At 39.3% G+C, this 27,276-nt stretch overlaps 1 protein-coding gene across 5 annotated transcripts in view; it reads right to left on the reverse strand.

The window, feature by feature from the left end:
- Positions 1-591: 591 nt before the first annotated feature.
- Positions 592-27,276, reverse strand: part of RTN4 (reticulon 4) — a 61,246-nt gene continuing 34,561 nt past the window's right edge. For 4 of the 5 annotated variants that reach the window (XM_037895934.2, XM_037895936.2, XM_037895937.2 and 1 more), the window contains 6 exons: positions 12,344-12,551; positions 9,040-9,178; positions 4,804-4,873; positions 4,195-4,241; positions 1,516-1,574; positions 592-1,078 (listed from right to left, as the gene is read on the reverse strand). In XM_037895934.2, coding sequence (XP_037751862.1) covers positions 1,036-1,078; positions 1,516-1,574; positions 4,195-4,241; positions 4,804-4,873; positions 9,040-9,178; positions 12,344-12,551 — 566 coding nt within the window. In that variant the 3' untranslated portion in view covers positions 592-1,035. Of the gene's footprint in view, positions 1,079-1,515; positions 1,575-4,194; positions 4,242-4,803; positions 4,874-9,039; positions 9,179-12,343; positions 12,552-15,345; positions 15,489-27,276 lie in introns of those variants that run through there. The other variant, XM_037895939.2, reaches the window with a different exon arrangement.

A 27,276-nucleotide genomic window follows, 5' to 3' on the forward strand; every position in this document is an offset into this window, starting at 1 on the left:
CGACTGACTTGTGTAATAAATATATATATTATAATCTGGAAGTCTCCTCAAGACAAAACACCAAAATTCTTTAAGTCTATAAGCTTTATTGATACTTGGGTTTTTTGTTTTTACATTTCACAATGCATTCCACAGACTTAGTTCAATACAGCTTAAACCACAAGTGTATACATTTTCATTTGTAATTTCTTGCATAACAATGCTCGACATTTTCAAACATTTGCAGCATTAGATATTTGCTCCACAGATTATGTTTGTGCAACACAGTGTATGCTCGAAGTTTTATGTGTGTGCAAGTTCATTTGTTTTTTTTAAATAGATGGTAGTGTTTCTAGAAATATTTTATTTTTCAAGTTTGTGCGCTATGGCTAGTCCTAAAATCAGTCCATTTTCTGAACTATCAAGCACTGTGGAGCAGCTGAAAGATCCAAACTTCGTGAAATACTATATATATATATATATATATATATATATATATATATATATATATATATATATATATATATATATATATATATATATATGTATGTATAGGCAATTGATAAAACAATAAAATCACAATACAGCTACACTTATACCAAAAAGACAAAGTTTTTCAAACTTGCTTTAATGGTATATTCTTCTAAACATCTCATTTTAGAAAATCTGCCTCAATCTACCCAGACCATACACAGTGCACAAAATGGGAAATGTTATCCTCTGCTCTACCTTTTCTTGAATGCAGCAAGACTACCTCTGATGAAGCACAATATACAGCTTTCTCAAATCTTTTGTATTAGCTGGTGCTGCACACAGGATAAACAAAGATGATTAGTTTTAATTCCATACATAGCAGCTTACAATAATTAAGATGATGAAACACATGGCAGTCAAAACAGGTATTTTTCCTCAAACACTGTGCTGCTAAAATATAAAGATCTGTGAAATTGCACTGCAATGTCAAGGTTTTGCTATTCCCTGACCCTCCCCATGTAATTCAAATGAATATTTCCCCCCTGAAAGATGAACTCCAATTGACAAGTTGCTTCAGGCTTTTTACTCAGTTTTGCGTTTCAATCCAGGTATTTTAGCTTGGATCCTGAAAGAGTGAGAGAAAATTAAAAAGGTATTTAAATGTGGACATACAGCAATATTTATAGCATAAATGTAGCCTTGAAAATGTCAATGTTTAAAGATAATTATCATATATACATTAAATTTGCAACAGTAAGAAAATTGGCAGTAAAGTTGCTAAATCCCTCTTCAGAGCCCTGCTCTGCTGAGGACCTAAAGTCCTCTGCATATAAATCCGCATATCTGGACTGCTATTAGAATTGCATGATTCAAACATTTTCCATCAAATATTTTTTACTGCACTGCAAGGAATCAGTTAATTCTGTAAATCTCCCACAGTTTTTAAGTAGGTTTTTTCCTCTTGATGACTATATATAGCTTCCTTAACATACCCAAGGTATTGTACGTACATCAAAAAGTCTATCTATACAAGCTAGTTTGAAACAGCCAACATAAACTCACTTAGTCACTGCATCTCTGGCAGTCTTGTTCACAAGTCCCAAATAATGGTCAATTTGAGCCTGAAATTTAAGAGAAAAAACAGAGAAGTTAGCTATTTAGCTTTACTGCTGCTAAAGGCTGCTTTACTACTTGCAAGTCATCATTGTTCCTTGTCTAATTAACTTATGCTTCATTAACTGCCCTGAAAAATTCTAAGACAAGCAAAGAGCCCATTTTTATTTATTCCAGGGTTTCATATAATTTTTTGCAAATCACAGGCATAAAACTATTTTGCTCGCATCTCTACCAACCAGTAAATGAAACAGCCCAGCTTGCAGTGTAAACAGTGCTGTATGGTGAAGGAAGAGACTTTCCCAGATGGACAGATACTGGGACTCACTGCAGAAAGGAAGGTGAATCAATACTGTACATCCACCTGCAGGAAAATCTCACTCTTCTTTGCCCCTCCCTGCCACAGGCAACACGAAGTGGCAGAATGGTCAACCCCTCATTCTGAATGTGGAAAGGCCTGCTACTGTAGGTTCTTAGATTCTAACCAGCTCATTCAGTAAGTCGCCATCACTATTTGCTTTTTGAAATGCATGTGATGCAGTAGGGATTAATAAGTATGTTCACTTGCAAACACCACAATCGGTATATCCTAGCATTTCATGTGTTTCTTCCATATAAGTAGTCTAGTTACTAGCAGCTCAAACCACCCTTTTCTTCAGACTCCTCCTACACAGAGTGTACAACCAAGACCTTTATATGCACAAAAACAAATGTACTGTTCACACTTCTGTTTTGCTTTATTTTGAGGAACTACTTGTATTGATAGCTCCAAAACAGGTGATAACTTATATATTAAGAGTCTCAACCATTCTTGGGCTCTTCCTGACAGTGCAGTATTGGGTCTCTGTATATGTATACTGTTAGAAGCACAAAGCTTTGAACAAGTGAGATATCGCAGTTCCCTTCTGCTATTCTCCACATACACCTGGACAGTTACTAGAGATCCCATGGCACTTTGAAGAGGGTGATTAACTGAATGCTGGCTGGCACACTGGAGTTTAACAGGTTCCAAACAGTCAAGTCTGCACATGGGCCAGTTATGTGCTCTTAATAGCAACGGGCTTTCCTCCTAATCACTATGCAACTAGGATGTTACAAAAGTAGTGTATTACCACTGAAACAGAACAGCCAAGCCGGATTGCAGAAGGCTGGGATGGAGCCCACCATAAAAATGTATATTACTAGTCACACATTATCACCAGTAGGAGTTTCTAACCAGTGGTTCAGAAATTTCCCTGGACATTGACAGTAAAACTGCTAAATCTCTCAGCTTCTGCCAAGGCAGAGTCTCTCTTGAGAGTTCATTATCTTGGTACACTTGATCACTCCATTGCAGAGCCCCGTGATCTGTCTTTTATAAGAAATAATTCCCTTGTAATGAAAACATGGAGCCTAGTCCCCTCTGATTGTTTGGACAGCAGAACATATGAGCTGCCAACTTTCAAGGACGGCAGGGCTTTTGATGAATTTACCTCAAACATTTGGACTTCCCTCCAACGTAAGAAAAATCTACCTCACACACCTGAAAATCATTTGACCTGTAGGCTTAGAATGAGGAATACTATCCATCATGACTATCAGGATCAATCTGAAGCAGAGTGCATAAGCAGAACCTTGTTTGTTTTCGGCATGTCTCACTGGGAGCCAGAATGTACTGGTATTAATTCAGTTCCTTTGCCGTCAGAGATTGAAGGCTTCATAAGTGAGGTTGGGCATTTTAAAGGGATTATTTTTATACTTTCAGAAAACAACAATCAGCTGGTGATTTAAGTCAGTGGGACTAGGAAGCCTGCAGACAGGGTAAGTTGTCAGTCTTCCTCTTCCAGGGCCATGTGACTTCCCTTCATCTTATGGGTACTTCCTTCTTTTCTGGTGCTGAGTGATCTTTGCTGTGCAAGTGGGTTTGAGAGCAGATGATGGGAGTGTCCCAAAACTGCTCTGTGTGCCTCATTGTATTTGGTCCCTGCTGCCTTCTTCACTGCGTTGCCCCTTTACACTGGTCTTTATTGTACAGGTGCTTTTCAGAGAGAAGGAATCCCTGTGTCAGTGCTCACCTGGTCAACTACTCTATGCCCTGATGGATCCAATTCCTGCCTAATACTGCTACAATCTCCTGTCCCTCCCAGCAATTACTGTCTTCAACAGATTTACCAGAGGAGCATTAGACTGTGCCAAGCTCCCGCTACGTGCATTAGCCAGTAGTACAAATCACATGGGCTCAAGAATAAATGTCTGCAATGCCAGCTTCAAGGTGGCTTCTCAAAAAAACTATATAAATTACTTACTGAGATTTTACATAACTCAGATATTGCTACTTTAGTACTGAACAAATTGGGATCAGAGGGAGAGAAGGTGAAATCATACTAAGCAAACCTCTCTTATAATTACTATATGCTTCGCATATTTCCTAAAGAAGAGGGGAAATGCACTATGGGCTTTAATTGTACTACTCATTGTAACACTGTCAGGAAACCTGCACTGGCCATTTTTAGAAACAATATCAGGTGTTGAGGTTAAAGGTTTAGGAGACTAAAATCAGATTTCTAGTTATTCATTCTTAAGTGTTTCTGATTCAACAGGAGTAATTTTTAATCAGACATTTGTGAATGTCAGACATTAAGCACTCACCTGATGTCTCTCATAAATAACAGGAACACTGAAGAGAGAAATCAGAGCTGGAAAGGAACAGAGCGGGTTTAAATACAAACAAGATAAAGACGCCACTCAACTAAAATTTAAAAACAGTTTTCACAGCCTGGCATATTTTTAAAAAAGCAAAAAAGAGAACTAAATCACAATGCAAAAATTGTTAGGCTATTGTAATTTAAATGGATCTTATAAGAAAAGAAAAAGATGTTCTGTAGCAATACTGTATTAGTTACAATTCAGGTTTCTGTCATCCTGGTGGAACGTGACAGTAACCAGTTTTGCACCATCATATAATTTGTACAAGGCAACTGGAATTTGAAAGTAAGAACTACAGGTAGCCTAGAAAGCAATGAGCAAAACTAAATATGATGTTGTTTTGTCCTGAAAGTCAGCAACCTAAGGACAAACAATGAAATTCAAAAATACTATTTTTATAATTCCACAATCTAAAAAAATAAAATAAAAGATCATGCAACAACCTACATTGTGTTGTACTGCGAGTAGATACACACAGCATTTAAGAGGCTTCAATACTTTTCCAGGGTTATTTTGCAAGGCAAAGTATTTAACACAATTTAAAGCACTTACCCAGTATCAGTAATGTCAGACCATTAAACAAGGCACCAACATAGGTGAATACCCACATCAACACTGCAAACTGAAAGAACAAAGGTCAGTTAGGCCATAAACAGTCTAATCAAGATGTGTTCATTAGAACATTAAGAGAGGTGCCATTAACAAAATTACCCTTCTCTAAAGGTGTGTATAAAGCTCAGCAAAAAAACACTTTGTATGTCAAAGATGATTATAGATGAGGTATGGGTGAGGCGATGGGTAATAGGATACGCAGCCTTTCATTTCGAGGTCACAAGTCTGAATTTAGCCCAGGTCAATAGTGACCAAAAAGCTACTACTATTTCATGACTATTCAGTGTTCTCTGTACTCATACAGCACTTTCAATCCATAGTGCTTTATGATGATGGGTAAACATGATTATTTTTTCCTTACAGATGGAGTAAGTGAGGCACGGTGGAAGGCTAACTGTCTTGCCCAAGATCACACAGCAAGTCAGTGGCGGAGATGAAATAGAACCCAGGTCTCCTGACTTACAACCCAACACCCAAATCCACAAGGTCAGAGCCACCCCTTTACATAGGTTGTGAGTTGGTGAAATTAAGCCTATACAAGAGTCAACATCACAAAAAGCACCATTAGAACCACATTTTTGCTGGTTTGACTCAGTACAGAGGCCAAGAATTAAATTGTCTGTTAGAGATGGTAATGTTGTGTCAGGGCACAGGCCTGTTTGAAAGGCAGTGTGGAAGAAATGGCAAGTTTATTTTCCTTCCTTCTTCATTTTAAATGAACAGTACAGATACTCTTACAAGTGTGGATTCATTTATTAAATATTCATAGTAGGAAGGAGTCAGAGTCCGTCTTCCATTTTATGGCACAGAACATTTAAACCAAAAAGCATAAAGCCTTAAGAATTAAAAGTGCTGATGGAATTTTAAGGTTACAAAAAAGATTTAAAATTCTAGACTAATAAAAATTTAGAAAATAAGTGTATATTCTAGTAGGAAAGACTCCTGAAACCCATGTATTGCTGTAATTTCTGAGTTCTGGGCATAATATCCATAAACCATACTGCAGAATTAATCTCTCTCTCACTCACACAGTCTGGCCCAAATCCTCTGCTTGTGCCCAGTCCATACTCAGTACAGCAGAGTGTATCAGGAAGGCAGGACTTCGTCTGGACTTGGAGCAGTCCTGCTGATAGAAAGGTTTGCCTCCATGCTCTATGCAGAGCAAGCCCAAAATTATGTAAGTTCTGAATCTATAATTTTTTAAAACTTTTGTCAACTTTATATTGAGATTGCAGAAGTGGCAGCCTCAGGACCCTATTGTGCTGGGTGCCATAGAAACATTTAGTAAAGGACAGTCACAAAATCATAGTAATGTAAAGTGAAAAAACACACTATTGCAAGAACAAGCACTTTCTAAAATTAAGTAGCATATGCTGAAGACACTAGAGCCCAGCTTAGCCTCACATCCATATATTCATCTCCTTTATGCTGAGGTACTACACAGAATAAGGAAGTTTACTGATCCCAAAAAGTAACTGCTGTTGCTTTTTCTTAGTAATATCTTTTAAAGCTCTTTATTTCTCTGGCTCCAAGCCAGAGTGAAGCATAAGCAGCCCAAAGTCTATCACAAAGATAATACTGCTTTTCCCGCATGGCTCCATACAGGAAAGAATGAACTCAAAGTCTAAAGTTCACTGTCTATGTGAGTTACAGTGATATTCTTGTCTTCTACTGTAATCCTGATGGGTGAATCAAGTGCCATAAGTAATTTGTTACCCACTTTATTCCAATTATTAGTAACTGATTACACAGTACAAGTACTTTGTAATCTAATTTAATGGCAAATTAAAAAAAAAAACATAGGTCAGTTTCTTCAAGTTGTTTTACTATGAGCTAGTTCAAGTAAAGTAATGGGCTCCATCATTCAAGTAACAACATAGCTTCACAGTATTCATGTCCTAACAGAAATGTTCTTTATTGCACGAGTTTTGGATGAATCACTATATAACCACACACCCAACACAATATAGTTCCCTTCCTTGGCTTTTCCTGGCAAGTACTGTACACAGGTATCCGTTGAAGTTATAACTGAAAGAGTTCCTTTGAACTTTACCATATACAGTACAAATATTTTAGATGCCATTTTAAACCATCATGACTCCACACCGTTTAATCAAAACATCTCAGAAATGATTACACCTAGATTTCACTGTTAGCATAAGTACATATGGTAAACTGGACTGTACTCCTGTTCTACTTTCAAATTCAGTAATATGGAATATTATGTAAAAGCATAAATGTGACTTTCTATACCCAAGATGTTTATTTAAATAGATGAGGCAATGCCATTTGTTGACCAGGGCCCTTATTAGGCATAAAATCTCAATATTTTAAAGTTTTCCTACAACAGAAACTACTTCAGAGCCATGAAATTTTGTAAGCTGACTTTACAGTTTATTGATTTCATACAAAGACTGCATCCAAACTACCATACAATAAAAAAGTGCATTAGGTTTAAGTAGGTTAAAGCTTTCCTCCAAGACAAATGAGACTCTTTCAATTCTATTCTGAAGTCAAAAGAAAAGAAATAATAGTTTAGCAGGATAAACAGCAGCTTTCCTGAAGCTCACAAACCAAGCTATTTAAAAAAACCAAAAAAAAAATTTGGAAGGAATTTTCTCTTTTCTTGCATTCATTAATAATGACTGAATGAAAGTCAGATCTTCAAGAACAGTTTGGCTGTCCATTCTTTTCTCTTAACCGATAGTCTAATTCTTTCTTTGTGGCATCACAAGCAGTTGGTGTGTAAATTCTCATATCACAAATGAGGGCTTGCACCTTAAGGAGCACCTTAATTATTGAAATCTTTTTGCCAGACAAAAGCCCTTCGTGATTGAGTTTTTCCCTGATGTATTTCCTGAGACAAATCCACAAGATTTTAGTCCTGGCCAAAAGAGGCTTTAAATCTACCTCCTAAATCTAAGGCTAAAACATGCCTCACAAATAACTAACTATAAGAGCACACAATATATGGAGGAAATTTGCTTTTTTTTTTTTTTAAAAGGGCAATATAAAAGGTCATTGATTATATATCAAAATGTGACTTTGGTCATTTCACAGCTGTTCAATTGGCTAGCACAGTGGTTTTCAACCTGTGGTGCGCAGACCCCTTGGGTTCGCAGACTATGTGTAAGGGGTCCATGGAAGGTTGTCGTTACCATAGAACTGTGGTTTTCAACCTGTGGTCTATAGTTCAGTTCCCTCTTACTGAGTGTGAAAGTGGTGTACTCTTCCCCGAGAGGATCACTCAGTGTGACGATTGAGAGGGAGGGGCAGCAGTCAGAATATAGTCACTGCAGAAACTCATGCAGAAGTAGAAACAGATCTGTTTAGACCACTTCACCAGAGGACTACTGTAACAACAGAAACCATGTAAACAGAAATGGGAAGTGCAAGAAATGAGAACCCACAGGATCTTTATAAAAATAACTCAAACCTCCCTGCTGCTAAGGATTTCAATTATATGACAGGTTTCAGAGTAGCAGCCATGTTAGTCTGTATCCGCAAAAAGAAAAGGAGTACTTGTGGCACCTTAGAGACTAACAAATTTATTTGAGCATAAGCTTTCGTGAGCTACAGCTGAAGTGAGCTGTAGCTCACGAAAGCTTATGCTCAAATAAATTTGTTAGTCTCTAAGGTGCCACAAGTACTCCTTTTCTTTTTAATTCTATGACAGTGTTATGTAGCCTCTCCCTGGGACTGTGGGAGTCTGCACTGCAACAGGTAGAACCGGACACAGAGGGAAAGGATATAACAGGTGGTTGAGAGAACTATTTACAAGTCAATTATTGGTGTAGTCTTGTACAACATTAGCAAATGTGATATTCATGTCAAATGCCATTTGAAATGTAATGTTCATCGATGCTTTACGTAATCTCAAGCTGCACAGCTATAAATGTTCTTTTGGGTATTTAAGATTAGCAGAATGAGAAACTGTACCTAGAAATTCAATGGGCCAGATGCTGGCCACTTACTGGTGCTGACACGTGAGCCAAAAAACAAAAACAGAAAGGAGTTAGACTGTGCCCAGCTATCCCCAAATTCAGATTTTTAAAGAAATGGACACATTCCAAATACCTTTAACATCTGACCACTGGCTCAATTTAAATCTCTCTTTTTAAGCCCTGTTGAGGAAAGTCAAATCTACAGCTGTATGTTGTATGCTTTATCATTTACCTTCAGAGAATCAACTAAGTCATCGACTAAGAAAAGACGTCTGAGCTCCTTTACTGTGCCATTAATGTGGCCAAGTGCAGCATTGCTGTACTTCTGGACAAGCTCCTCAGACACAGCAACATCAGTCTCCAAGTAAGTCCTACAAAATGAAAGAATCATTCATGAGACACAAGCTTTACCTGCTTGTTTTTTACGTTACTAAATCAGGTCTTCTCTGCTCTGGAAGACTCTATAGCAGCGGTTCTCAAACAGTGGGTCAGGACCCCAAAGCGGGTTGCGTCTCCGTTTTAATGCAGAAAAAAGCAGCAAAAAAGAGAAAAGGCAGTATTAAAAAAATTCCTTGCAGCTCACCTTTAAGCAATAATCAACACGAAGAGATGGATAAAGTTACTCTTCATTTTATTAAGTCTTCTAAATGGAATTTCTTTAAGCAAATGATTGTTGATGTTCTAGAGAAGGATTCTGGTCCAAAAGGATTTAGTGCCTCACTTTTTGGAAGTGAAAGGTTAAGGTTTGCAATTTGCAACAGGCCAGACTTCCTCCACTCTGCCTGCAATCTCCCTCTCTCTGCTTAAAGTCTGAAGATTTAGCTGAAAGTTCCAGGAATTTTCCAATCAGAAAGATAAAAATCCTGTAATCCTTATAAAGTGTTCTCACACGCCCCCATCCCCCACTCCATATCCCACCTTTTCCATTTACTACTAAACAGAGTCGCTAGGTCAGCATTAGATTCTTTAAATAGAAAATGATCATTTTAAAATTTAGTTTCATGTCCAGTAAGGGCTCAGAGGGGAGATGTTGCTTATCTGGAATATGGCACCCAATTCTATCTACACTGGCCCATGACTGGCAAGTTAGCTCTGTTCTACATCTACTCATTAAGACACCTATTTTATTTAACAGGTAATTAGAATTATGAGAGACATTTTATAGTATTTATACAGTTGTGTTAAGTATTGTTTACCTGGAAAAAGTATTTATTGTTTTACAATTCTCAAAAAGCATGCTACGTGTCCCACAAAACCACAAATAAAAGAGGACAGATTCCCTGCCCTGAGGAGTTTGAAATCTAAGTTCAAGCAAACTGCAATATAGCGGGGCAACCAGTCCGAATGCAAAGAGGGGACGTCAAAAATGAAGCTAGCACACAGCATGTTAGGACAACAAAGACATTTATGTTATTCATTGCTGGTAGGCATTCTAGAAGAAGTGGATCTTAACATGGGATCTAAAAGAGGAGATGATAAGGGCCATAGGGACCAACTCAAAAAGGGTATTCCAAGGTAAGTGAGCAGTGCTGGGAGAGAGGGGAAAACAGAGGAGAAGTGGACAAATGGGGCATCAAGGCTGCTAATACTGGCAGAACTGAGCCTTCAGGAGACAACCTTGGACAAGGAAGGAGGGGCAGAGTTATGCAGGGCCTTGATGATGAGGTGTCTGACATGACTTGATCAATAGGTCAGAAACATGGACCTGGTAACTGCTTTTTGTATGGATTGTCAGGGAGAGGAGAGGCCAGGGCGGAACAGTTTGTAGCAAATAAGAAAGAAGGGCCTGAATGAGAATATCCACTGTATGGACAGAAAGAAAAGGTCAGATCTTAGAAATGTTGTGGAGTTAACTATGTACTTACTGTAAACCAGTTTGTACTTATTGAAAACCAGTTATAGAGAAACTGCATTCAGAGTACTCCAACTACCAGTTCCTTTAATTTAAAGGCTTTCCCTTTTAAACCAGCTTCGTTAAGGCTGGCCAGTATCCTATTTTGCATTGTTCTGCTGAATGCTATTACAACTGTGGGTCTATGTTTTTAATGTCAATAGCCACAGATGCATTTTTCCTGATCTGTCTGCACTGTAACATTACCCCTTCTTAGAGTTTTCACCCACCCCAATTTAAAGGACCACCCTATTGCAGGCAGCTGTTGGCTTTTAGGGAGTGGACTGGCCACTTCTGTAAGCATTTACAGAGTGCAGATGAGGAGATTCCAATGGGGAGGACAGACCAGCTGCCTCAGCAAACCTCTCTTGCTTTGGTTTTGAAGGAATGGAAGGGAGGGAGGGAAGGGAGAACTGACCCTAAGAAGAACACAGGAAGGCTACATCTGTCCTCATGGAGGAGAGGTTTTAAAAAACTACCACACATCAATCTTATCTGGAAAAGAGAATTGGCAATAGCACAAAAAAAGCAGCTGAAGAAAAGTAAACTGGGAAAATGAAGGAGAAAAGGAGACTGAACCATATTTTGGAATGGAAAGGAGGAAAGTTGCTGGATGGTGTGGCTGGTTATGCAATAAGGAAACATGCACTCTTAATAATTATTTTAATGCATTAATGTGAAGTTTACAGCTCTAAAGACCTAATTTTACAGTAGGTGCACTGCTATGGCCTACATGAACCCAATAGTAATAGCAAAGCTCCCTGATTTTCTAACCACACGAACTATGCCCATGCCACATTCTTGGGAGTGGGCACAGTTATTATTTAACAAGTTAAACATCTGTTCTCTTTGGGGATTTCAATGAATTCAGTCATCCAAGTCTTCAAAATTGGCCCTGTTTGAATTTGAAAATTGAAACTGTTTACAGTTTTCCTCATTGGAGTCCAAGTTTTCAGATTTATCCACTGATCAGGTCACAATGAACCCGGATATTGCATCTAACAAATTGCTTATAATCCAACCAAATGGTCTCATTTAGAATATAGCTGCATTACTGCACATTCATGCTAGCATAGTAAGAGTTAAGCATCCTATTAAGAAAGGATTTCAGAAAGAGGTATATAACAAAATGTGAATAATTAGCAACAGAACATATCTTCTGCTGTATTTACTAATCTTTACCAAACCACAAATTGCTTTACAGTTATCCAAGTATGACATTTTTAATGGCTTAGTACTTGATGTCAGGGCATATCTGAAGTGCTGAATCAAGTATTAATGTGTAAGTAAGTTCGATGAACCAAACTGAAATATATATATAAAGTTTTAGAGTGCTGCTAGAGTCTGTCTTGCCTTTTTGAAGAAATACACTATGCCAGACAAACAGCCTTAATTCATTTTCCTTACCATTTTTTGTGTCCATTCTATGACATTATTTTGTGAAAATACCAATCATGTTTGAGAGTAGCTACAGTTGAGAGAGAGAGAGAGAGAGAGAGAGAGAGAGAGAGAGAGAGACTATACAGTATTGAGGCTGTTTTACATTGCCATGCACTGGTACAGTATATATATATTCAAATGCAGTTAGCTGCATCTGTAGTGATAATCCAACAAACATGTACTTTGTATTAAAGAAAAACCTCACCTAAATGGGTGGCCTTCATCGGACTTCTGGATTGCCTGGATAACTCCCTTGTATATCCTGAAGCTGATCGTCACAGAAAGAAGGGCCAAGGCAATGTAAGCTGTCACACTCACAATGCTGAATACTGTTAATGAAAGCAGCAGGAACAAGCTGGCACCAAACACCACTCCTGTCTTCTTAATGTCTCGCCAGTAAAGGAGGTCAACAACTAAAAGTTAAAAGGTCTGAAATTAGAATACAAGACCTCTTACATCCATATGACAAGTGTACATTTGTTTTATCTGAATATTACATCTTAAATAATTGAACCCAGTATCTCATATTTCTACATTATTAGAAGTTTATAATTATAAACAATAAGCATTCTGGGAAGAGTTGGAACTGGTTTTACACTAGACTCTGGATTATTGGAATTACCCAAAATGAATTTGCTAAAATTCAAGGGCAGTTCTACCCTGAAAAGAGACTACATCAAAATGAAATCTTAATTAATCTGCTCTTCATGAGCATTCTGAGTCACACTTGCTCACATCAGTGACAAGTTTTTACTGCTTTTTATTTCTTTACCTCTGTGCACTCAACAGCTAAAAGAAAGATTCTGTTTTTCTTGAGGCTAATCAACAGAATTGTTTACTGAATTGGAAACCACTACACCTGTGTAAACCCAATGAAGGCAAGTGCACAGATATCACCGAGGGCAGCATTTTAAGACAATGGGGCTGGTTACACAAATATAACTGAAGGCATAATTGGGCTTGCAAAACCTTTTCTACTGGTGATGATGCTGATGCAAAGTTAGGAACAATCATGGAAATGTAGGGCTAGAAGGGACCTCAGGAGAACCCAGTTTGATTTCCAGTCAAAGCTAAATTTGCAAGCCAATGATGCGCAAAATGTTTATTTGTAAACTGAGCATATATTTTCTATATAACCATAGAAACACATGATGCCATTTTTAGTATTACTGTTCAGACTAATTGCTCTTTGCGTAAATCTTTGGCCACTGGGTTAAAATATCAAGTTTCCTCTTTCTGGGTTTGAGTCTGCTGCATTTTTAAGTGAAGTATCACAGATTTAGTGAGAACCTCCATTGTAGCATGCAGGAGTATTTGATCTAACCAGGTTTTATACACTTCTCAATGCTATGTAATGGGAAAAGTCATGGGTGAGTTTTGAGTTGCCTAACTTTACAGCTGATTTCTTGGGCGTGGGGGGAGCCGGGGGTTCTCTTCCACGTCATCACTCTCCATCAATAGTGATTATGTAAAATTTATTAGATACAGAGCTCAATATAAAAGAGGGTAAAAGAAAAAACCTTTATTAGCATTATAAATAATGTTAGCTAGTTATCTAGTCTTTTCAAAATGTGAAGCACTACTATGTTTATTATCTGTTCTAAAACCACTGGGACATCTGTTTATCTGCCTGAATTTGGTTATATTAAGCTTTATGTGAGCTTAGCACTCCAACAGCATCTTGTCTACCTTAAGAATTTTACTCTAACTACAAAACAACCACACTCCAGAATAAATCCGTATATTAATTCAAAACAAGATAAGCAGTTGAAATAACATTGGGTGGTATGTATAATCTGATGGAAATTTGTATGCACTAGCTTTAAATAATTATGTGCTACCTTAGGGCCAGATCCCGCTAATACCTGTGTAGACATAACTTTACTATCATACATAAAAAGCCAATAGAATTATTCATACAACTGCCCACACATAAGCAATTTTGGAACTGAAGCCTTCCTTTCAACATTTTAAAATCATTTCAATACAAGATTTGAACTAATCAGCTGGTGTTGGAAAAACAAGAACTCTATGCTTTGAAACTTCTAAAAAAAAACTGACAATTTTCATATATGTACAATAGCTTCATTGTCATGATTTTTTTATTTTAAGATCTGCATTAATAGTATGTTATTGTCTCTTTATAGGGACAGTTTGTAACAGTGGTAAAGGATTACATCTGCACAGTTAAAAACAACAAGTGTAATGGCAATAATTCAGCAATCACGAAAATTCCCAGTAACATTCACTGGAAAGGTAGATATTCTAAAATTGGGGTAGTCCGTGAGGGTCCATTTGTATAGTGACTTCCAAAAAACTAGAGTCCTAGCTTCAAATACTTTGTTCCTTAATGACTGAAGATTGGTGACCTCAATCTACTCCCTTCCTTCATTTGGACCTGGAACTGTATTTGCATTTTACATTTCCCCCACATATACTCTGCCCTGTCCCATTCAAAATGAGAAATACCATATAAGCCCCAATGCTAATCCCACATGTATACTGTTTCATTTTGCAATAATGTAAACAATCTTGTAAAACAATTACAAAATTGAATTGTAACTTTTAGTCCATGTGGCTGAGAAAAGGTAAAAGCTGCTTTAAAATCCCCCCCCCCCACCTCCAAGACAAGGTAATTTAGAAAATCCAAACTGTATATTAGTGAAAACAGCCTGCTGGCTTTAAACACAGTATACTCACAAAAGGTAAACATACTCTGGGACACTCCGAAAAGTATCCTTCCTTATGCTAATTGTGTTTGCTTAAATTTACACTTGTCTAAACTACAACTACAGCCCTTCAATGTAAGTATTCCAGGCCTAATCTAAAGCAAGTGCAGCTGTCTACATATGGTAAGCATGAATTGTCATCTGGCACATCTAAAAATAGTACTGCTAGCATCCATGCCTCACATGCAGAACTCATCCAATTACATTTTGCCTTTAAAGCAAATGCCGTGATAAGAGGCTGATTGCTGAATTCTCTGAAGTCTTTTCTATCACAGGTTCTTATTTTTAAGGCTGAACAGTTTCAATAGCTGTTTTTGTGACAAAAACCAAGCGCTTTTATATTTGATCTGAAAATCCCCTCTCAAAAAATAAATGAGCCACAAGAAACTGTTTTTGTTTTTTGAACAAATTAAAAGCCTCAGGATTCACAAGAGAGTTTTAAATTCATGTATATATATTAAAACAAAAAAGAACTAACCAATTTTGGCATCCATCTTGAGTTTGCCTGCATGCACCCAGATCTTGTACAGCTGACAAGCCAGAACCTTTTCACTTCCGGCTAGGGTATTCAAAGGTCAACTGATATACGCAACTGCCTGCCGCCTCACTACTACAGTTAGAAGCCTCACAGACTAACACAGAATGCTTTAAGCGTTCAGCCAATAGCTGTTTCTCCAGTAAGTCCTTGGAATGCAGTTAAAGTATTAAAAAAAAAAAAGATATTTGCAACAGAATCAGACAAGTAAACATTCTACATCTAGCGTAAAAAAGATTTCAGGGCCAAATAAAGATTCTATATAGAAAAAAGGAATGAACAAAGAAAGGACAAAATCATGTCTCATTTAAGAGACTGAATGCATGAATCAGAAAACATTTCTCAAATACCTTCCTGTAGTCTAACAGTTAAGTTGAAATTTTTGATGACTGTTTCATTCAAATACCAGTTTAAAAAAAAAAAAGTTCACAGCTGCAGACAACTGCCATTTTTTGGCCTGATTTTACAATTGCTGGTGTACTAACATGGGAATCTATTAAGAAGCATTGAACATCTGCAGCTTTAACAGGCATCTATAGGGTGCAATATTTTTGTCAAATCAACCATCTACAATACATATTATGATAGTACCTTATATGGGAAAATTCCTGTGAAGGTCTTATGTTAACCCTTACTATACCATCATTTTCCAGGAAGGCAAATTAAAACAAATATATACATGACTTCCAAAATGTTATGTTTTCTGCTTAAAAGACCACTAGAAAAAAAAACAGATGTAAAAAATAAAGCTGCTGTTTTTATTTAAACCAGGGGTATCCAAACAGGTTAGAGAACAAATATGACAGGGCCATTTGTGGGCTAGAAGCTTGGCCCTCTTCATAATTTAGATTTTCTAGATACAAAAATCCCCTTTAGGCTTGGCTGCCTCATTCTGCTTCTGAGGAAGTACCACACAGGTCTTCAAAAATTGCAGCATCTTCTGTGAAAAGCATTAGGCAGTCAAAGCCAAGGAAAAGCTATCAGCAAGGGATCAAAGTAGCTACAAAACAGAGGTAGGCAAGAATGAAGAAGCAGGACAGTGCTACTTCCTCTGTGGGCTACTTCACAGGATTTTGCAGGTTACTGAGGACTGTAAACTAAAGATCCTTGGTTTAAACCAATATTTACCAACAAAACCATTGACAAAAACTTAAGCCAAGACAACAGTGACTGCAAGATGGTGGTGAGTTTTGCGACTATACCAGAAAGAAACTGATCTCATTGCCCCTTTCACTGAAATGAAAGCCTTCAGTCTAGTGCTGCTCATATTTAAATTAAGGGATGGCTACATACATGTGCAAAATGTGTGCACTGATAACAGTTATGAGAGCACTCACTCTGAATTGTGTTATAACCTGATTTACTCCTGGCTCGAAACTGACTTTAAACCATGTAACAAAATCACGGTACATTTCAGATCTTTACAGTTCTGCAAGGATCTGTCTGTGTTACAATTACTAGGGAGTCAGAGGATCTAGCTACAACACAATTCCATAGATGAGATCTTATTCATCTTCCATAATGGGAATAAAGCAATCAAAAAAAAGCGGGGGGGGGGGGGGGGGGGTGAAGAGGCTGGGGCAGGGGGAGGGATAGCTCAGTGGTTTGAGCATTGGCCTGCTAAACCCAGGGTTGTAAATTCAATCCTTGAGGGGGCCACTTAGGGATCTGGGGCAAAAATTGGGGATTGGTCCTGCTTTGAGCAAGGGGTTGGACTAGATGACCTCCTGAGATCCCTTCCAACCCTGATATTCTATGATTCTATGAATGTTACAGAAGACAGTTAAAGTCTCTTCTATACTGAAAGCTGGAACAGTGTTGTAACCAGATCCCCAGCTCAAATGTAATTATAATGTAGACAGGCCTAAAAGAAGGTTGAGGGGAGATATGATTGCTCTCTAAAAATATATCAGAGGGATAAATACCGGAGAGGGAGAGGAATTATTTAAGCTCAGTACCAATGTGGACACAAGAACAAATGGATATAAACTGGTCACTGGGAAGTTTAGACTTGAAATTAGACGAAGGTTTCGAACCACCAGAGGAGTGAAGTTTTGGAATAGCCTTCCAAGGGAAGCAGTGGGGGCAAAAGATCTATCTGGCTTTAAGATTAAACTTGATAAGTTTATGGAGGAGATGTTATGATGGGATAACATGATTTTGGTAATTAATTGATCTTTAAATATTCATGATAAATAGGCCTAATGGCCTGTGATGGGATGTTAGATGGGGTGGGATCTGAGTTACCCAGGAAAGAATTTTCTGTAGTATCTGGCTGGTGAATCTTGCCCATATGCTCAGGGTTTAGTTGATCACCATATTTGGGGTCGGGAAGGAATTTTCCTCCAGGGCAGACTGGAAGAGGCCCTGGAGGTTTTTCGCCTTCCTCTGTAGCATGGGGCACAGGTCACTTGCTGGAGGATTCTCTGCTCCTTGAAGTCTTTAAACCACGATTTGAGGACTTTAATAGCTCAGACATAGGTGAGAGGTTTTTTGCAGGAGTGGGTGGATGAGATTCTGTGGCCTGCGTTGTGCAGGAGGTCGGACTAGATGATCATAATGTTCCCTTCTGACCTTAGTATCTATGAACCTATGAATATGGTTAAAGTATGGCTTGGTCCAATCAGCTCCACCCTGTTGACCTCTGACCTTGTCTCACATCCCATGATTGATTTTAAGCTTGCTGTAAGTGGAATGACACCATAGGGGTATATTCAAAATTTTGTAGTGTAGACTGGCCCTTCTACTATGGGCTTATCTACTCAGGGACATCCAGGAAATTAACTAATGGGGTGAATTTGAAGTGGATACATTAAACTGCAGCAAATCCCTGGTGAACACCCTCATTCAGAATTCAAGTGAATTAACACCACTTTAATTCTGAACAGTGGCATCCACATGGGGATTTAATGTGGTTCAATGAATCATCTTCAAATTAACATCTTTAGTTAATTCAGATTAATTTTCCTGCCTGTTCCCATGTAGACAAGCCCTGAGAAGCAGCACTAAAGTCATGGACATTTGCTTTGAGAGCACTGTAAACTCAAAGAGCCATATTTCTCCCAGAGCTCATTGCAGGGATCAAAAGGAGGCAATCTGCCCTGCTCAGGGGCTGCTGGGTCTCCAAAATGTTATGTTTTCTACTTAAAAGACCCTTAGGAAAAAAACAGATGTAAAAAATAAAGCTGCTGTTTTAATTTAAACCAGGGGTATCCAAACAGGCTAGAGAACAAATATGATGCCCTAAAGTGCACCATACTGCTGGCCCTTGGGGCCACTGCAAGGCATAATATATTCAGGACATAAGAATACTCTGGCCATGCTTCCTCCTTTCCCTTATCTTACTCCTGGCCGAATTCTGTAACAATAACAGAACACTGGAAAGAACCCAAAGAACACTGGAAACCCACCATAATTACTAGACTATTCCAAAACTGGAAGGCAAATACTACCTGAAAAATACATGTATTCATGAGCCAATGTACCACCTTTTTCTCTTATTTCAAGATTAGTAATGACTGGACATCTAACATAGTGAATGCCAGTGAAAACGAGGTAGGATCAGTGGCTAAAATAGGGAAAGAACAAGTTAAAAATTACTTAGACAGGTTAGATATCTTCAGGTCACCAGGGACAGATGAAATACATCCTAGAATAATCAAGGAGCTGACTGAAGAGATAACAGATCCATTAGCGATTATCTTCAACAAGTCATGGAAGATGGGAAGAGATTCCAGAGGACTGGAAAAGGGCAAATATAGTGCCGATCTATAGAAAGGGAAATAAGGACGACGTGGGGAATTACAGATCAGTCAGCTTAACTTCAGTACCCAGAAAGATAATGAAAAAAAAAAATTAGGCAATCAATTAGCAAATACTTAGAAGATGATAAGGTGATAAGTAACAGTCAGCATGGATTTGTCAAGAACAAATCATGTCAAACCAACCTAATAGCTTTCCTTGACAGGGTAACAAAGCCTGGTAGATAGAGGGGAAGCGGTAGATGTGGTATATCTTGACTTTACTAAGGCTTTTGATACTGTCTCACATGACCTTCTCCTAAACAAACTAGGGAAATATAACCTAGGCGGAGCTACTATAAGGTGGGGGCATAACTTGCTGGAAAACCATTTCCAGAAAGTAGTTATCAGTGATTCACAATCAAGCTGGAAGAGGATAACGAGTGGGGTCCCACAGGAATCAGTTCCTGATCCAGTTCTGTTCAATATCTTCATCAATTATTTAGATAATGGCATAGAGAGTACACTTACAAAGTCTGTGGACGATACCAAGCTGGGAGGGGTTGCAAGTGCTTTGGATGATAGGATTAAAATTCAAAAATGATCTGGACAAACGGTCTGAAGTAAATAGGATTAAATTCAATATGGACAAATTCAAAATACTCCACTTAGCAAGGAACAATCAGTTGCACACATACAAACTGAGAAATGACTATCTAGGAAGGAGTACTGCAGAAATGGATCAGGGAGTCATAGTGGATTACAAACTAAATATGGAGTAAAGAAAAAATAAACATACATAATTCTGGGATGTATTAGCAGGAGTGTTGTAAGCAAGATACAAGAAATAATTCTTCCACTCTACTCTGCGCTGATATGGCCTCTACTGGAGTATTGTGTCCAGTTCTGGGCACCACATTTCAGGAAAGATGTGCACAAATTGGAGAAAGTCCAGAAAAGAGCAACAAAAATGATTAAAGGTCTAGAAAACATGACCTATGTGGGAAGATTAAAAAAATTGGGTTTGTTTAGTCTGGAGAAGGGAAGACCGAGAGGGGACATGATAACAGTTTTCAAGTACATGACAGCTTGTTACAAGGAGGAGGGAGAAAAACTTCTCTTTAAGCTCTGAGGATAGGACAAGAAGCAATGGGTTTAAGATGCAGCAAGAGTGGTTTAGGTTGGACATTAGGAAATACTTCCTGTCAGGGTGGTTAAGCACTGGAATAAACTGCCTACGGAGGTTGTGTAATCTCCATCATTGGACATTTTTAAGAGCAGGCTAGACAAACATCTGTCAGGGAGGGTCTAGATCTGGGTGGCCAAACTGCAGCTCGTGAGCTGCATGCAGCTCTTTTACAATTAAAGTGAGGCTCGCAGTGGCTCCACCCCCCTGCCACCCAATTCTCTGCCTGCCAGACTGGCAGGGAGGGAGCTCGGGGGTTCTGCTGTGCAGTGGGGCTTAGGGCTTCTGCCAGAGACGACTGGTGCCTGCTGAGAGTGGGGAGGCATAATTTAAAGCTTTGCCCCACTCCAACAGCTTAAGTCAGGCCCCACAGGCATGCTCCCCCTCTTACCCTCAGCAGCACCGCCCTCCGGCTCCCAAGTGTTAGCTCCACAGGGAGAGGCAGCAGCAAAAGCAGCAGCTCTCCCTGCAGCTTGCCACTGCCTTGCCCCATGGCCGCAGCTCCCAGCTTGCCAGCTCCAGCAGTTACTATGCAGGAAGGCGGCCCGGTGGTACCATTTGACGAAGAGGGACCAGCAAGCCCTGGCAAAAATCTGGTGGAACATGTGACCCTCCACATATGGCCTCTGGCTTCTGCCCAGCAGGTGGTTATGTCAAAAGATATATTTATTTTGGTACCAGACTACTGGTCTAACCAGTTTTTGGACTTCGCCCCATATTTCGCAGACCAGCAGAGCCTGGAATACTAGAGGAAAGCAGGATAGAAACATATGTCCCCTTTAAAGTGAGATAGCTCCATCTCCTGTAGCAAACTTTATCATGAACAGCACTAACAGGTTTCAAGAACTTACCCAGTCGTTGGATGGAGACTTAAAAGCAATGACACAGGTCGTGTAGTTGAAAAAGCAGAGTAAAATGGAAGTGATTTGCCAACCTGCTTTTCCCAGCTCACTTTGTCTCCCTAATTTGATTCATACATGCTGGCCAAGCTCTATGTGAAGCCGAACTACTGCGTCAGCTGTGCCATCCATATCAAGGAATTGAAGAACTGTTCCTGGAAGGCCTGAAAGGACCATGCCCCTCTGCCCAGGTTCAGACCTGCTGGTGCTACACTGAGACCTCCCCTGAAGCCCATGTAAGGAGATCGTGCTGAAAATGTACAGTTTGAAACGTTATGTAAATAAATAATTTTACATCTAAAAGAAAAAACACAAATTTGTAGGTATGGGGTTTTTGTTTTGTTTTACACAAAGATTACTATACTAGTATAATTAAAGCAGTATAACTTCCCCAGTGTGGATGCAGTTATATCAGTATAAGAGTGCTTATATTGGTGTATATTTTGCCTTCCTGGAAGGCAAATAAGACATACTGCTATAACCGTGTCCACACTACTGATGTAGTGGATTGCACCAGTATAACTATTTAGGGGGAAAGGAGGGGGAAAGGTCACACTGCAAGTCTCGTGATATTTGGTGTTTTTCTTAGAGCCCCATATTCTGGAATGATTACATGTGAGCCTCAGCATTCATTTAGAAAAAGGGGGCAGGGGAGGGGAAAAGGTAAGTTTCCCATGGTTGCGGAGAAAAACTTGAAAACATGGCCAGGGAGTACCCTAAAGACTCAAAAATTTGAAGGCAAATGAAAAAACAAAACAAAACTTTTTGAATTAAGTTTTTTTTTTTTTGGCCTGACACATGGAGTTTTGAATGCTTGAGGTTGGCAGTACTGTTTACCATATAACCTAAACATTTCAAATGATACTAGTAAGAATTTTCCATGCTTTAGAAATTTTGAACCTCTACTAAAAGGCTTAAAAACCGGAAGTTATGACCTGACTGAAGGTTTTTTCCTCCCTTATCCACATATGCACACACAGGTGGTTATTGTAGGGTACCCCATGGGTGAGAGGCAGCTGGCATATATCGCGGGGGAGGGGGAACACTCCAAAACCCGTATGAACTTGGAAAGCCAGTGTCATAAATATAAAAAGAAGGCTAACCACCTTTAAATCCCTCCTGGCCAGAGGAAAAACCCTTTCACCTGTAAAGGGTTAACAAGCTAAAGATAACCTCTCTGGCACCTGACCAAAAATGACCAATGAGGAGACAAGATACTTTCAAAGCTGGAGGGGGAGGGGACACAAAGGGTTCGCTCGGTCTGTGTGTTGCTTTTGCCGGGACCAGAGCAGGAATGCAGGTCAGAACTCCTGTAAAGGGTTAATAAGCAATCTAGTTAGATATGCATTAGATTCTGTTTTGTTTAAATGGCTGAGAAAATAAGCTGTGCTGAATGGAATGTATATTCCTGTCTTTTTGTAACTTAAGGTTTTGCCTAGAGGGATTCTCTATGTTTTGAATCTGATTACCCTGTAAGGTATTTACCATCCTGATTTTACAGAGGTGATTCTTTTACTTTTTCTTTAATTAAAATTCTTCTTTTAAGAACCTGATTGCTTTTTCCTTGTTCTTAAAATCCAAGGGTTTGGGGTCTATGTTCACCTATGCAAATTGGTGAGGATTTTTATCAAGCCTTCCCCAGGAAAGGGGGTGTAGGACTTGGGGGAATTTTGGGGGGAAAGACGTTTCCAAGAGGGCTCTTTCCCAGTTATATTTGTTAGATGCTTGGTGGTGGCAGCAATAAAGTCCAGGGACAAAAGGTAAAATAGTTTGTACCTTGGGGAAGTTTTAACCTAAGCTGGTAAAAATAAGCTTAGGGGGCTTTTCATGCAGGTCCCCTCATCTGTACCCTAGAGTTCAGAGTGGGGAAGGAACCTTGACAGCCAGTTATAAAAATAGTCAAACTTGGACATACCAGTACCAAGCTTAACAGGGCCCCTTAAGAAGTTATTTCTGAGTATGTAGATCTAAAAAGCTTATCAACAGGACAAAATCTGAAGCTCACACATACAAATAGGACTTAAATTCTTACAGAGTACTTCTAAATGATTCAGAAAGATTCAGAAGGGTGATTGCAGATTGGTGGTTACTGGACAAAGGTCACACTATTTTAAACTCAACTACTTATTTATCTAAAACTATTGTAGATTATGCTGGCAAATTCTTGCTGGCAAAAATACTTATTTGTGATCCAGTAAGAGAGACTGTAAACAATCAATGTTTTTAAGCATACAGTATAAATAGACTATAATAAGAGAAAGTCTGATTTACTGTGCTTCCACCTAGTGTTCATTAAATGAGTAAATTACATGGGTGCTAGGATGGCTTCCCAATATGTCAACCTCTTCATGGGCCATCTTGAAGAAGAATTTCTGGACAAATGCACCATGAAACCAATGATATATCTGAGCTACATCAATGATATTTTCATCTTCTGGACAGACGACCTAAACAGATTTCCATCACTATCCATTAAACTCTCTCTAAAACACCCCCACACTAACATCAACTTCCTGGACACCATGATCAGTTTCAATGATGGTACCCTACAGACAACTATGCATAGGGCCCTACCAAATTAATGGCCATGAAAAACGCATCACGGACCATGAAATCTGGTCTCCCCCCGTGAAATCTCGTCTTTTGTGTCCTTTTACCCTATACTATACAAATTTCACAGGGGAGACCAGTGTTTCTCAAATTGGGGTCCTGACTCGAAAGGGAGTTGCAGGGCGGGGGCCACAAGGTTATTTGGGGGGGGGGGGAGAGGGTCACAGTATTGCCATCCTTATTTCTGCACTGCCTTCAGAGCTGGGTGGCCGGGGAGTAGTGACTGCTAACTGAGGGCCCACCTCTGCAGGCAGCAGCACAAAAGTAAGGGTGGCAATACCATAGTATGCCATCCTTACTTCTGCACTGCTGCTGGCAGCGGTGCTAAGGGCAGCGGTACCGCAAACCCCCTACAATAACCTTGCGAACTCACACACAACTCTTTTTTGGGTCAGGACCCCTACAAGTACAACACTGTGAAATTTCAAATTTAAATGGCTAAAATCATTAAATTTATGATTTTTGAAGTCCTATGACAGTGAAACTGACCAAAATGGACTGTGAATTTGGTAGGGCCCTACCTATACACAAGAAACACACAGACCACCACACCTACCTTCACGGATCCAGTAACCAGCCCAAACACACAAAGAAATCTGTTATCTACAGTCAAAAGAACAGGAGTACTTGTGGCACCTTGGAGACGAACAAATTTATTAGAGCATAAGCTTTCCTGGGCTACTTAAGGAAATAGATTCAACATGTGTAATGACCCAGCCACTCCCAGTCTCTCATTACACATGTTGAATCTATTTCCTTAAGTTAAGTATCCTCACACCTTCTTGTCAACTGTCTAAATGGGCCATCTTGATTATCACTACAAAAGTTTTTTTCACCTGCTGATAATAGCTCATCTTAACTAATTAGCCTCTCACAGTTTGTATGGTAACTTCCAACTTATCTGTGTATGTGTGTGTGTATATATATATATATGTATATATAATGTGTATATATATATATATATATATATATATATATATATATATATATATAATCTTCTTACTATATGTTCCATTCTGTGCATCCGATGAAGTGGGCTGTAGCCCACGAAAGCTTATGCTCTATTAGATTTGTTAGTCGCTAAGGTGCCACAAGTACTCCTGTTCTTTTTGCGGATACAGACTAACAAGGCTGCTACTCCGAAACTTATCTACAGTCAGACACTCAGGTATCACAGATTATGCTTCAAGAAGGAAGTCTGGGATGTACACCTTACACACAAAACTGCCTTCCCCAAATAAGGACACTCCCCCAAAGTAGATTGCATCATGGAATGAGTCACCCAAATACCCCAAAAGAATCTGCTTCAATACAGTAATAAAACCCTCTCCAACCGCACACCTCTAGTTGTCACCTACCACCCTACACTGGAACCCATACAGCATATCATCAAACTATTACAACCCATACTGGGAACCACACCCTGAAATAAATCTTTTCCTTGAACCTCCTCTTCCGGCCTTCAAACAACCCTCCAACATATCCAAGCTCATCATCAGAAGCAAGCCAGATCAGGACCCACCAACTCAAAGCAGCATCAGACCCTGCCAGAACACATGCAAAACCTGCAGACATAGCTTCACTGCTGTGATCATCAACATCCCCCACAACACAAGTCTCAAGATCCATAGGTCCTACACTTGCCTATCACATGTGGTGTACCTCATCCAGTGCACTAAATGCCCAAACAACTGTGGGTGAAACTAGACAATCACTATGCTCTTGAATGAACTCACACAGAAAAATGATAAAAAACAAGAACACCTTATCACCTGTGGGTGAACACTTTTCGCAAAGCCATCACTCTTTATCTGACCTCTCAGTCTTCATCCTCAAAGGAAACCTGCACAACACCCTCAAAAGACAAGCCTGAGAACTTAAATTCTTAACTTTGCTAGACACTAAAAACATGGACTGAAAAGAGATATTGGATTTATGGCTTATTACAATAATCTATAACACATTTAACTCCTCCCTCCTCCAATTATTTTTCCCCTTTCCCCTATATGACTGGAAAGGTGTTAACAGGCCTTGAACGGTCCCTGTGACATTGCACTCCATATGTTTATGGAAATACGCTTATGAATGTGAATATAACATAACTGGAATATGCTTCATGCAAAAGGTCTCTTTATAAGCTTTGTAATGATACCTTACAATCTACTGAGTGTGTTCATCCTATTTGTATGAATGTATCATTCTTGTATCTGAAGCTAGAAATATAAAGTATTACTCTGAAGTCCTGTTGTAATTATGCAAAGATTGGGCCATTAATGGTGGTTTAGAATCTTGATGGCTCCCACTGACCAGGACAATTGGTTGTAAATGGCTCTGTTTACTTGTAAGCCTTTCTGTGTTCCTGGGGGTCAGGCTGGAAAGAATGGAGACTTGGGGTCTCACAGGACATGTGACCATGTCACTGAAATCCATCTTAAACCTGGTGCTTTTCCATTTAGAAGGAGGGGTGGGGATCCAGAGACAAAAGATTCCCGCCTTGTGCCAAAGTTATAAAAGGGGGTGGAATAGAACAAAGGGGGCTGCAATCATGAGAAATCCCCTAGCTATCACCTGAGCTGGAACAAGGGCTGTACCCAGGGGAAGGATTGTGCCCAGACTGGAAAGGCGTCCAGTCTGTGATAGAAGCTTATTGAAATATCTGAGGGTGAGGTTTTATCCGTAAACAGATGCTTAATGTATTAGCCTTAGACTTGCATGTATTGTTTTATTTTGCTTGGTAACTTACTTTGTTCTGTCTGTTATTTCTTGAAACCACTTAAATCCTACTTTTTATACTTAATAAAATCACTTTTGTTTGTTAACCCAGAGTAAGTGATTAATACCTGGAGGAGCAAACAGCTGTGCATCTCTCTCTATCAGTGTTATAGAGAGCAGACAATTTATGAGTTTACCCTGTATAAACTTTATACAGAGTAAAACGGATTTATTTGGGGTTTGGATCCCATTGAGAACTGGGTGCCTGGGTGCTGGAGATAAGTGACTTGCTGAGCAGTTTTTGGTTAAAGTCTGCAGCTTTGGGGGTGTGGACCAGACCTGGGTCTGTGTTGCAGCAGACTAGCATGGCACCCCCACAAGGCAGGGTTCTGGAGTCCCAAGCTGGCAGTGGAAAACGAGCTCAGAGGTAATTTCAGCACGTCAGGTGACAGTCCTAAGGGGTTTCAGAGTAACAGCCGTGTTAGTCTGTATTCGCAAAAAGAAAAGGAGTACTTGTGGCACCTTAGAGACTAACCAATTTATTTGAGCATGAGCTTTCGTGAGCTACAGCTCACTTCATGCATCCGATGAAGTGAGCTGTAGCTCACGAAAGCTTATGCTCAAATAAATTGGTTAGTCTCTAAGGTGCCACAAGTACTCCTTTTCTTTTAGTCCTAAGGGGGTCTCTGTGACCGAACCTGCCAAAGTCCCTTAAAATGTGTGTTAA

This window comes from Chelonia mydas, chromosome 3, assembly GCF_015237465.2.
Source record: "Chelonia mydas isolate rCheMyd1 chromosome 3, rCheMyd1.pri.v2, whole genome shotgun sequence".
Classification (NCBI taxonomy): Eukaryota; Metazoa; Chordata; order Testudines; family Cheloniidae; genus Chelonia; species Chelonia mydas.